The sequence below is a fragment of the Mizuhopecten yessoensis genome, unplaced genomic scaffold (assembly GCF_002113885.1).
Source record: "Mizuhopecten yessoensis strain PY_sf001 unplaced genomic scaffold, ASM211388v2 scaffold10489, whole genome shotgun sequence".
In the NCBI taxonomy this organism is placed as follows: Eukaryota; Metazoa; Mollusca; class Bivalvia; order Pectinida; family Pectinidae; genus Mizuhopecten; species Mizuhopecten yessoensis.
This window is the reverse complement of record NW_018408572.1, coordinates 246,061-259,497: the sequence shown is the minus strand read 5'-3', so window position 1 is coordinate 259,497 and position 13,437 is coordinate 246,061. Positions and strand designations below refer to the sequence as shown.

Here is a 13,437-nt window from a genome sequence, read left to right as displayed (position 1 = left end):
AAAAATAACAACACTTTGTCAGGACCATGAGGCGATCATTCCTACCAACTTTCAGTTCAATCGGCCCAGCAGAACTTGACTTTAAGTTTGAAATGTAAAATGTTAACGGACGACGGACGACGATGGACGAAAACGGATAGCAATAGGTCACTTGAGCTAAAGCTCAGGTGACCTAAAAAGTCAGAAACAGAACACACAAATGAGGAACATTTTAGTAAGGAAATTAACTAAAGAACAGGTCATAAACAAAGTCAAAAACGGATATTCAGAATTCAGAAACAGCACAAGTCGAGAACATGAAGGAAGTCAAAAGCTGAGCGTCACGAACAAAGCAAGTTAATAATGGCAAGTCAGGAATAGAGCAAGCCAAAGCAGCCTATAGTTATCTCTACAATCTGTATCATCAATTTGTGTAAAATCTTGGTTTTCAGTATCAAGGAAAGTAAATAAATTAGTTCAGCGCAAAAGCTTTAAATGAATTTTCTTTCATTTTCCTATCTTGGTCTCCATTTAGATAACGAAGATCGTAAACACATGACCTAAAGCACTCGGCTTTCAATGTTTTTACACAAATATTTGTTCTTAATGATATCCACTTCCAATAACGATACATTTCTAAATCAAAAACAGATTATCGAAGTACAGCAATCAGACGCTAATAGCGTGTTCAAGAGCATAAATCTTGGTGTCAAAGACCTCAGAAGATCTAGATTAATTGAGCACAAATTGGAAAACAGATAATTTTGATTAATACAGATGTCATAGATTTGCTTCCCTCTCGTTTCTGGTGTAAATACGTTTCCAGGGATAAATTACGACAAACTCTTCTAGGCAGAAATATTACACCTTAATCTCGAGTTAATGTTTGTCCGACACATATACCAATATTACATGCTGTAGCTAAATCTCCCAACTCATGCAAATTTTCTATGATCTAGCCTTGAAAAGATCATTAAAGACAAAACTTGTCATCTTTGAAAGTCATAAATAGCTTGCGACATATACAGTGAGAAAAATCCCATTGATTATTTTCTAACATTTTATGAAGTCTGGTGACAAGTGTGTTTGGGAATTAAAAAACCTTAGATTTTATGGTGTGGCACTGACATGAGTTGGCTTTTACTTTTAATGACCTGAATAAGAAAAAGTTTCCTGTCAATATGCGAAGAAAAAAGTCAATCTTCTGACCTGTTTAGTGATTTCTGAACAATGTTCAAGTATACATTAAAACACAGGCAGGACCTTTTTTTACTGCATTACTTCCTGTTTTTATAGTAATAAAAATTTAATATCCTGGGTCATATATTAGGATCCAAAAAAATCCTCAGCCCAGAAGGGATCTGAATCCAGTAGCAATCTCCAAAATTTGTATCATCAGTATACCAACTAATGATCTATCGGTCAGTATACCAACTAATGATATATCGGTCAGTATACCAACTAATGATCTATCGGTCAGTATACCACCTAATGATCTGTCGGTCAGTATACCAACTAGTGATCTGTCGGTCAGTATACCAACTAGTGATCTATCGGTCAGTATACCAACTAGTGATCTGTCGGTCAGTATACCAACTAGTGATCTATCGGTCAGTATACCAACTAATGATCTATCGGTCAGTATACCAACTAGTGATCTATCGTCTCGCTGGCTGCAGACAAATGCTCTACACGATAACAATGAAAATGTCTTCAAATCTTCTCCATTACATATCTTCATGTATCCCTATATCAGTTTTCATTGTTCAGGTAGAAATGGCTAGAAGGTCAATCTGGTAAACGAAAGAGCACCAACACCCAGGATTCCGTTATGGTAGAGGTAAACTGTAAACGTCTACCAACACCCAGGATTCCGTTATGATAGAGGTAAACTGTAAACGTCTACCATAACAGAATCCTGGGTGTTGATGCCTCTTTTGTTTATCTTACTGAATTTATTACTCGTATAGATGCAGCTGTTTGAATATCCTTGTGATATCCACCCCCAAATTCCTGTACAAGACACTAGACCACAGACTATTGCCGGTAGGACATTGGATCTCCGTGCCGGATACACCCAACATTTAGTTACATGTTTCGGCACACTAAGTATGCCGTCTACAGAACAGTTTGAAAATTGAATTCAAAAAGTGACCTAAAGTAATACGTTCCTGTTTTATTTATAATACACATTCAACAACAGGGAATCCAGAATGTCTATGAGGTTGTCTTATTTTCAAGTCAGTTGTTTTATTTTGAAAAAGTGAGTTATCTGGTCAACTCGACACGAAAGCTCTGCTAACTGATCATGAATTAAGTGATCTCAATGTAATGTTGTTACCTGCTACACCACCATCCAATGTAGGATGACCTGAAACAAAGCCAATGTAACTCTCAATTAATAGCAATTATGTATATCTGCCATCTGACACATCAGCTTCAGGTAATTCTGTAATTTTCTGTACACATCTATTCCCAAGGACATTTCCCGTTTTGTAAACATCAATAATCCACAGGGTGTTTTCCAGTTTGTAAACAATCTATTAATAAAAACTTATCCACTGTGCTTTCCGTGGTTATAAACAATCTATTTATAGTTGTATCGTGTATGTATACTAGCACTCCTCCTACATGACAGGACAACATGATGTCACAAATATACTGGTCAATGTACATGTAGGTGGCTGATATAACGGTCATTTTATTATCTTGACCAGTGACATACCTGTACTGGACATATATACATAAATCATCCAGATATCATACTTTCTTTGACATAAAAAGGTAATATTGCTACAATACAATGATATGCTACTGATTACCGCGACTACTGGCCGTTAGATTCTAGACATTGTATCGTGACTATACTGGGCTATAGATACTTTAAGCTAGCATGGTATCGCTAACCAGTACACCGCACAACAAGAAGTCTTCTGGATGTTTTATTTCCTCTGACCATGCCAACTCATTTCCTTGACCACAACCACACATTCCTGACATTTCCTTGATCATAGGTCAGTAATTGGCTACAAACACAGTCCAATTATTCTCAGCATGATCAGCTTCATGAGTTGTAACTCAAAGTTTCTTAATTAATTATTTCCGATAAATCTTGAAAACGTTCAAATATTTTCATATTTGTCATAAGTTGAGTATCTTAACTATGTCACATGTATTGTTTTTTTAATTGTTTTTTTAAAGATTTTTGAAAATGAAAAGTTACATGAATTGATCGTATTTTTTTTTTATGTTAAGCTAACCACACTTAAAACAATTGTTGCACAGACTCTACAAATCACTGAACTTTGAGACAGGTATCTTCTAAATATTACTTTCATGTTTGATAATATATAATATTTCGGGGTTAATCACCTTAAAACTGAAGTCATGATGTGAAGAACATTAAACATATTTGTCAGTTTTACGACAGTTTTAACTTTAGTCCCAAAGTTGAAACCTTGGACAATGTTCTGAATGAAAAATGTACAAAGGGCAATAACTCTGTATATCATAATGATTGACAGGACCAGATTTCATTATGTGACACTTAGACAAATCTATTACTGTCTATGTATTACCTAGTCATTTACAGCAGGTTATACTAATTAAGGGGGGTTCTGTTCTGGTGACAAAAAACCCAGCCCTGCTGTAAGAGGGATATATATGAAGGCATCTATACAGGTAAATTCCAATCAACCTCATATACCACCTATTTGTGTCAATAACCACCTTGAATGACCTTGTTGTCTATTTGGAGTTTGGATCTACACGGGCTGTAGATTATTATAATGAGGGAGTGTCCCTGTTTGTATAAGCCTTTGTGTGCATCTATTAGGCTGAACAATACATGTAAAACCTCAGGATATGATATAAATTGGACAGTTGGTCACCACTTTGTCCAGACCAATTTACAATGTATGCCTTTGTACAGAAAATGCAAGGTTTGATGTCTACAAAGGTATACTGCTATTGTTATATTCAGTAGGCATATATCCAGTATTGGTGAAACCCATTATCCAATCTAATTAAATGTTGAGTATAAACTTACTGAAATTAAGAGAGTGAAGTAGATTTTCATTCAAATTGAGAGTATCAGTTTTACTGATATTGATATAGTGTTCTGTTAGCACTATTGAAACTGGTACCATAGATAACCCTCCCACCACTATATCCACAAAACCTTTGGAGATATTTTCGACATGTTTAAACAAGAAATACTTATAAACAGTCTGCTGAACAGCAACTTTCTAGATTAAGAATTGTTTTTCCAGAAACAATTATCCTATTTTCGGTAAATCGTGAGTACACAATTGTCCTGACCTTTTCGGATCAGCCTCTACGGCCTTGCATAAAACGCTGTCGACAGGTTGTCTCGGCAAGATCCAATCCAGTCCAATTACAGATTTACATAAACATAGATTAACCAGTTAATCAGCTTCATCTAGAGCTGATAATGTTACACTTGTAGATTGAAATGAGCAAGCTTAATCTAGAGCTGATAGTGTTACACTTGTAGATTGATATTAAGCAGAGTATCATATAAGATAGACCTCGTGTTACAACTAATAATCTGTCTCCTTATGGTGCAATGTGTGTATTAAACTCTCTTCAAACTGGAGCAGTCTATGAAGATAGTTGTAGAAACACTGATGACGGTACCTGTTATAACCTAAATTTTATACCTATAACCCTCCTCAATACCATACAACCCCTACCCCCACACCCCCTGGATTTTGAACCTTCCTGCATCTGAAACCTTAATTCCTTCTTGAATCCATTTTTTTTTTCCGTCCTAAACCTGTTATCTGGATCATTGAAATTTTCTGTATCCTATACACTGTTGGATCTTTATCAGTTCTATATCAGATTTGACTTGCCATGTCTGGATATTTATTAAGTGATCACATAACCTGGTTCTAGCTATGTATAGTTTCACTGGACTAATTGTTGATATGTTGAAGTTGAGAGTGCACATCACACTTAAGAGAAAAAATAATTACCAGTTAAACATATCTTATTTGTGTTACATGAACTTTCATTACTGTAAGTTCCATAAGATTTGTACAAATTGAAGACAATGTTCGTGGCATTTCTGATTGCATTGTAATTTTCTCTCTTCAGTCATTTAGTGATACCAGTACATCCTAATAGCCACCTGAATTAAGTCCTTGACCTCCCATCGTCAGAAGACATTAGTTTCTATAAGGAATCTTATTGCCACAGGACATTTGTCTCGATTACAAAGTTTCAATTTATCTCTTCTCATTACTAACGAAATCAAATTTGTTTTTTTCTAAAATCATCCTTTAACTTGCCGACCTGATAATTCAGAGCACCTAAATCAGATAACTAGTAACTGATTGATGGCTTCACCAGCTAGTATCACTATCGTCCAATGTAGGACACATTTTTAATCTTTAGATTTAAGCTGATTTACTATTAAATAGATCTCTGCTGATTTAAAATATCCCCTCCTGTATTTTTCAGTGAAATAACGTTAAACTTAAATTTCTAAATCCAAGATGGCCACATTTAGTAGCCATCTTGTTTTTCAGAACAATCGGAAATTTCAAAATTGAATACAAATAAAGTATTAACCAGAAGCACCTAGTGAAATTTAAAAAAAAAATCTTGTGCACTTTCTAAGAAATCGCCATATCAAACTAAAACTGTCAAAATTCAATATGGCAACTTGGCAGCCATCTTGTTTTTGTGTGCTTAATGCTTAGGAGAATCTTCATAAGAAACATTGGAAAAATACATCAACTTCTTCCTGAGAAATAACAAAAAACAAGAATATTTTAAGGATGGAGAGTTGATTGGGATTTGAAAAGCACAACATCAGATGATGGTGAGCTAAGAACATCACACCCTTTTCGATAATCCCATTGGAACTGAAACATACGCTAGATCCTATATTTATCCACAATGTGTCCGCCACTAATATAAACCTTGACACTCATCATTGACAGGTCTTTATCAAATTAAGCGTAAGCTAAATTTCATGTCAACAAGTTCTTATCGCCCAGAGGAATTGTCACCAATTTGAGGCGAAAATTGATTGGTCAACGACTTTGAGGACGAAATTGATTGGTCAATGACTTAACATCAGCGTCAGCTGTGGAACTATAAATAGAAGCAATAAGTATACGTCTATATCAGTCAGTCATAAATGGTTTAATTTACAATGCATCTTATTTCCCACTTCTGAGAGTATCCAACAGATATTGGATCAGCTACAATGGGATGAAATCCTGGCTGCTTCCAGTCCTCATCTAAATGGTGAATGGTATTCCTTTGATGTGTCTAGGTCTCCTTTAATTGCCTCAAATAAAGTCTGCTTCAGGTCATCTGGTTCTTATCTTGATTACATACAGTCTGTCATCTTAATTCAGTTTCAGGTATTTGGTACCTTAATTGATCCAAGGCCGATATATCAATTATAGTTCACACAAAAATTATGCAATTTTTACTTTCTAATTGAGCTATGGGTATTATACATAATTGAGCTATGTTTCTGTTATAGACAATATTCAGACACTTAATCAGTGCTTGTTATTATTTAGGAATGTTCTGATCAATCAAATATCTGGGTTGTTGGTTTATTCATATTGCAGTTCAATGTGTGGGTCAATACTAGAACTGATGGAAATCTCAATTACAACTGTATGTGTTTAAAATGTCATTCTTTGTAAACAAGAACACCATCTTTGTAACAACCCTGATTATTTACAGAATGTAGCCATGAATTGTGAAAATGAAACTTGAATATATAGATTTTATGTAACATTTTAGTTCTAATATTATATGAATAATGGATGAATAATAAACCAAAGTGTAACATATCATGTTTGAAATCGATAGACACTTTTGAAATGAACAGTCTGATGAAGTCTGAATTGATGAAGTATAGCCATCTGTCAATGTTACATTACACTATTTACTTTATTCTTTTATCAATAATTATTAAAGAAATGGCGGCATGTTGGTCAGAAACATGACTTGATTATTAGTCAATATCATGAAAGAGTTTGTATGCAATTAATACGATAAAACCCCTGTTGCCTTCTCAGAGCACCAACCTCATGGCAACATATTTTTATTGATATTCACACAAAAATTCACAGAAGTTGAATACTTATTGAGCAAAACTAGTTACTGTATTTATTAGCATATAACTTAAAAGTCATAATTTAGGTCAATCAATAATCATATAAGGTCAAGGACATGTCAAGTTAGGTCATTAGAGGTCAGACAAGGTCAAATTAAGACCTGCTAGAAACAGATCTAGACTAAAAGGTAAAACCAGAGGTCAGGTTAGAGTTAATTTGTATGTAGAACAAATGTCTGGCCAAGGTCAATTAGATGTAACAAGGTCAAATGATCAACGAGAACTATCCACAGTGGGAACGATACCAACGAGGGGACAATACCAACGGCATGTACAGAGGATGATATATTGTTGTTCTTGGTTATTGTGGCGCTCTAGTATATTTTATGTACCTAGATCATGCATCATGAGTTTGCACCAGAATATATACTGTTACTGCAAAGACAGTATATACACAGGCCAAAGGTCAACTTTAGGTTGTTGGTAGTGGCAAGCCGTTCTAAAACAGAGGGAATATTTTTTTGTGCAGTCTTCTATTTGAAATTCTTTCTCAGTGTGTGTTTAATCATTCTTTATTTGCACTTAGTACCATTGGGGATTCTTTTTAAAAAGAAAGAAGCATTATTTTTATTATTATGTAGTTCTTCCAGTACTTGAAAAATGTTGTTACAAAGATATATCTCATCTGAAACAAATTTGAAAATATTTCAGATTTGCCAAAATTTTGAAGCCATACAAAAAACTCTTACCATTTTTTGTGCCATCCTTGAGCGTAGTGAAGATTCGGCAGTAAATAGAGATCACACAAGTAATCCTTTGGGGCGACAATATATTCCAACACAAATCACAGATCCACAAGCACTTTTCTTAGCTAGCGTTATTTAATCCATACAACAACAGAGAAAATTTCCACAGCCTCTTCACTACAATTTGAAGTGATCGCGTGAAATCAAAGCCAGAGATGTCTTTCTCACAACGACTTCTTTTGATGATGTGTTTTGTAAATCCACAGAATCTTCCGTTAAACAGTTGTTGACGATATTTCCCAATTTTGTGATTACGAATAGCTACAAGAGTCTATTCACACAACAAAACGTCACTTAAACGTTCCCTGAAATTTCAATTACCTCAATCATCAGATCATTCATCATGAAGCAGTGCCGTCAAGAAACATAAAGATTCATTAATCATCAAGTAAATTGACTGTTGATTTCAATAATCACTCGATAATTATAGGATTATGTCTTAATTAGCATTGATGAATTTTACATGAGTTTTATTTCCATGTATTAGTACAATGACAATCACTAGATGATAATATATTAATGAGCATTCAATCTTTATCAAACATTCTGGATAATTGAATTCCATTCATTTCTTTTAAAGAGCAGCTTTTCTTCTATTTAAGCTTAATGATGAAATATTGTTCTAGGTTTTTTGTTTTTTACACGAATGAGACTTTACTTGACAAAACAGTTTCCCACATGAAAGACTTCACTATATGTATACATCATACGCATTCCTTACACACTAGCAACTCTCAGTCAAAACTCCACACACATTCAAAACACCTGTATCGGTCACTAATTCCCTCACACATTGCCCCCTCCCCCCCTACACCTGTACTGGTCACTAATTCCCTCACATATTGCCCCCTCCCCCCTACACCTGTACTGGTCACTTGGTCAGTCTGTGCAGAATATGTATCAATATACATCCCTTCCATCATTCTACCTAGCTACAAGGGCATAATCATCAGGATATTGATGGAGCCCCTGTACTCTTAAGAAGAAAGAAGAAGAAAAGAAAAAGCTATTCTATTTCAAACCGACTACAATCAACCAATTCATTTGCTTCATCAGTAATCTCCCTTGATAATTTTCTTGGGCTCTTTTGACAAATTTCCCCCAGAGCACACATTGACAGCCAACTTCTGACAATCTATTTTGTGTTCAGAACCTCTATATTTGTCCATTAAACATGTGGCCCAGCGAGGTCTGTGAACATCGACAGTGATGTCAGTCTATGAATGAATACTCAAACAGTTCCCTAATCGATGTTTGTTCAACTGAAACAGTTGGAAATAGAACGCTGACAAATCAAAGTTTTTATTGTTGTCTCTGTATTGGTTCCCTGACCCTACCTACATATATGTACATTTAATATGAGAGTTGGTTCAACTGAGTTTTCTCCCCTGAAATAACTTGATCTAACATCATAAACTGTCTCCACTTCATTGATGACTGAAGTTAAGTGGTACGTGTCCACTCATTAAACACCTGGATGTTGATAGAATTAAATGAGTTATCTCCCCCCTCATAGATCTATGAAATAAGTAGCTTCTTCAATGAGTTTTCTACTAGGTGAGAGTTGTCTTCCCTTCAATAACTTGAATTGTCCCCCTGTGGTCATTTAGATGCATTCTGCTTCCCTTCACCGATATATACATTCCAATTATGTGTATGTAGTGATTTGTCTCCTCTTAACCAATACTTAAAATGTGATTTTTCTCTACTGAATAGTTAAAATGCAAGATTTTTCAATTCATCAATATACAATTTTTTGCAAGATTTTTCAATTCATCAATATACAATTTTTTGCAAGATTTTTCAATTCACCAATATACAATTTTTTTAAGTATCTGTATTTTGACTTTTCTCCCCTCTCTCCTCAGTTGTTTTACTTCCCCTTTTGACTTTTCTCCCCTCTCTCCTCAGTTGTTTTACTTCCCCTGACACCAGATAAACTCTTTTTTTCGCAGCAAGTCTTGCCGTTATGTGTGATCTGTGGACTATCAATTGATACCTACAACTTAGTAGTTAATATTCTTCCTCTACAGACTTTCAGCATCAATTAAGCCTAACTTCTCCATCGGGCTTCCAGAAACAGTGTCCTTGACGAAACTCTCTGATAATTATACCCAGTGTACTACAATACCAGGCACAAGTAATGAAGGATTGACATATAATGGGATGCTGAAAGAGACCTAATACCTATAAGTCACCTACTAAGCTACTGAAGGCTCCAGTCATTATCATAATGTCAGCTGATTCAGTTTATAGACGTGAAATTGTAGGACATCTATCCCAAAGGCAAACAGAAACCTGTTACTCTGTCATCACTCAAGTACCCGGCTTTCTTATTGATTATCGACTCCAATTTCCCATCTTATGTTTGTGAAGTGTGTAAGGGGAACCGTTTTAGAGCACTTATACTCTGGGAGTTACTATTGAATCTACAGATTATCCTTACAAGCTGATTGGTTTTAGTAATGGTAGGACACCTGAGGCCACCCATTAGCTCCATAGTGTCCGTTCACAGTCCAAATCAACAATCAACACATTTCAGCATCATTTATCCACAAAACAGGATAAGTTTAAGGTATTAAGTATAAAACATGTATTGAGACATTAACAGGTTAAGTTCATGATATTCAGATATTACTATGCCTTTTCCCATTTCACACAACCTTACAATGCCTTTCCTCACATACATCATACAACCACCATTGTACTGCCCTGTCCTACCTCACACAACCCTCCTTATATCGCCCTGTCCTACCTCACACAACCCTCTTTATAATGCCATGTCCTACCTCACACGACCCTCCATATAATGCCATGTCCTACCTCACACAACCCTCCTTATAACGCCCTGTCTACCTCACACAACCCTCCTTATAATGCCCTGTCCTACCTCACACAACCCTCCTTATAATGCCATGTCCTACCTTACACAACCCTCCTTATAACACCATGTCCTACCTCACATAAACCTCCTTATATCACCCTGTCCTACCTCACACAATCCTCCTTATAATGCCATGTCCTTCCTCACACAACCCTCCTTATAACGCCATGTCCTTCCTCACATAAACCTCCTTATATCGCCCTGTCCTACCTCACACAACCCTCCTTATAATGCCATGTCCTACCTCACATCACACGACCCTCCTTATAATGCACTGTCCTACCTCACACAACCCTCCTTATTTATAACACCATGTCCTACCTCACACACCCCTCCTTATTTATAACACCATGTCCTACCTCACACACCCCTCCTTATTTATAACACCATGTCCTACCTCACATAAACCTCCTTATATCGCCCTGTCCTACCTCACACAACCCTCCTTATAATGCCATGTCCTACCTCGAACGACCCTCCTTATAATGCACTGTCCTACCTCACACAACCCTTCTTATAACACCATGTCCTACCTCACATAAACCTCCTTATATCACCCTGTCCTACCTCACATGACCCTCCTTATAACGCCCTGTCCTACCTCATACAACCCTTCTTATAACACCATGTCCTACCTCATGCAACCTTCATTTTAACACCCTGTCCTACCTCACACAACCCTCCTTATAATGCCATGTCCTACCTCACACGACCCTCCTTATAATGCACTGTCCTACCTCACACAACCCTTCTTATAACACCATGTCCTACCTCACATAAACCTCCTTATATCACCCTGTCCTACCTCACATGACCCTCCTTATAACGCCCTGTCCTACCTCATACAACCTTCATTTTAACACCCTGTCCTACCTCATACAACCTTCATTTTAACACCCTGTCCTACCTCACACAACCCTCCTATATGGACACTAGCTGTGACCCCTATCTGTCAATACCTGAATTGCTACCTGCTGGGTTCGTGGTCTAAGAGAAACCAATCTAAACAAATGTTATACACCTTGGTATCTAACAACCCTGAAGAGCTTTCCAATCTCTTTGTTCAAGTGTCTTGATAGGGTAACCAGTATTACACAAAACTGATAACACGCAACTTTGATATCCGTTTAACTTTATAAAAAAAAATCCCCAAATTCTCATAAATTTATCATAGAGGATTAGACGATCAAGAAAATGAAAAGCCAGGACAGACTATAAAGAATGAAGTTACAACCTAGATATCTAATGCAGCTAGAAAATCAGACTACTCACAAGAACTTTCTGCAGTAATACCTAATAGAGTACCTTTTCACTATTTATTGAACATCTACCTTTATATATAGGCTGTGCAAAGGAAAATAATGGAAACAAATAATACATATAAATATACAGACATACGATGCTTGGTCCTGACTAACCTTAGACAAAAGATATATCATGTGTTTTGTAGGATTGTTGATGTACATGTAATTACTGGGGGGGAAAAAACATTGTTTAAACTAAGATAGATCTTTGGATTTGAAACAAATTTGAGAAAAAGTATCATTTCAAATTGTCAGTTTGTCTAATGAATGTGAAAATGTTCCTCGTAAAATATATTATAAAATAATGAAATTTAAAGATGCTATACAATAGGTACCTAACAGGCAAAATAAATAAACCTAACACAATTTCAGTCAGTCAACACTTAGTCATAACCAAGGCCAGGTGTACCAACACACATACACAGGGTAGATCTTACAACAAAAACGTCAACAACGACTTTGGATAAATACATACATACTTAAGTTCAAAATATAGACCCCCTAAACCTGCACATGTACTCACTTCATGTAAGAAACCCCTTTATGAATGACCTGATCATGAGCCCACCCAGATCAAACGTAACACAGCCCACAACATATATAAACTGTTTATTATGATACGTCTACAGGTATTCACTCCCTAACAAATACTCTCCTATTTATCATAGATTTTATGAGTAAAAGAACAAGAAACCCTAAAAACGTTACGAGTTATTTTGTAACCCTTTAAACATTAATTCCACGAGGACACCTCCCATCCTATTACGTACCTGTAGGCTTACGACACTGTTAGTATTACAGATTAATTTCACATGTTCACCATAACTTTATTTGCAGCACAATAAGACCGGGTACCCTACCTTTAAGTTAAGTCATCAAAGAGTATGTCAGCTGTGCATGTTTGTAATTGTTGATTCCAAACGGAGAATGGAACCGAAATCATTGCCAAAATGTTAATGAAGACCCGACCGTTATCTGTGATGTTTTTGTAGAAATATAATGAAAGTAAGGAGGTTGCCCAAAATAACCTAGAAGAGTGCTTTACCTGTGATGTTAATAAACCTTTGTTCCAAACTATAAAAAGATCCCCCCCCCCCACATTACTTTTGAAGAAGCAAGATGGACAATATTACTTGAATCAATGGCCAACTTTGCCCTTGAAGAAGTTGGCGCCAGGAGGCCAAAATCTTTATGCTTGGTGTGACATTTTTTTAATTTTATTTTTTATCTTTCATCCCTTTGGAGCACATCTGTTGTTTAATCTGTTGTTTAATATATAAAAGAAAAGAATCTTCCAAAAACTCAGAGCATGTCAGTGTAATTTTGTTCTATACACATTCAAATCATAATACC

At 36.0% G+C, this 13,437-nt stretch overlaps 1 protein-coding gene across 5 annotated transcripts in view; it reads right to left on the bottom strand.

Annotated features, from left to right (window-relative positions):
* The window catches only part of LOC110460848 (5'-AMP-activated protein kinase subunit gamma-1-like), a 331,224-nt gene that overhangs the window by 153,747 nt on the left and 164,040 nt on the right, over positions 1 to 13,437 (bottom strand). The window contains exon 2 of one of the 5 annotated variants that reach the window (XM_021514036.1): positions 7,840 to 8,201. The exons of the other annotated variants lie outside the window; for them this stretch is intronic. Within the exon in view, the coding sequence (XP_021369711.1) occupies positions 7,840 to 7,854 (15 nt within the window). The 5' untranslated portion in view covers positions 7,855 to 8,201. The remainder of the gene's footprint in view (positions 1 to 7,839; positions 8,202 to 13,437) is intronic. 5 annotated transcript variants of the gene reach the window in all.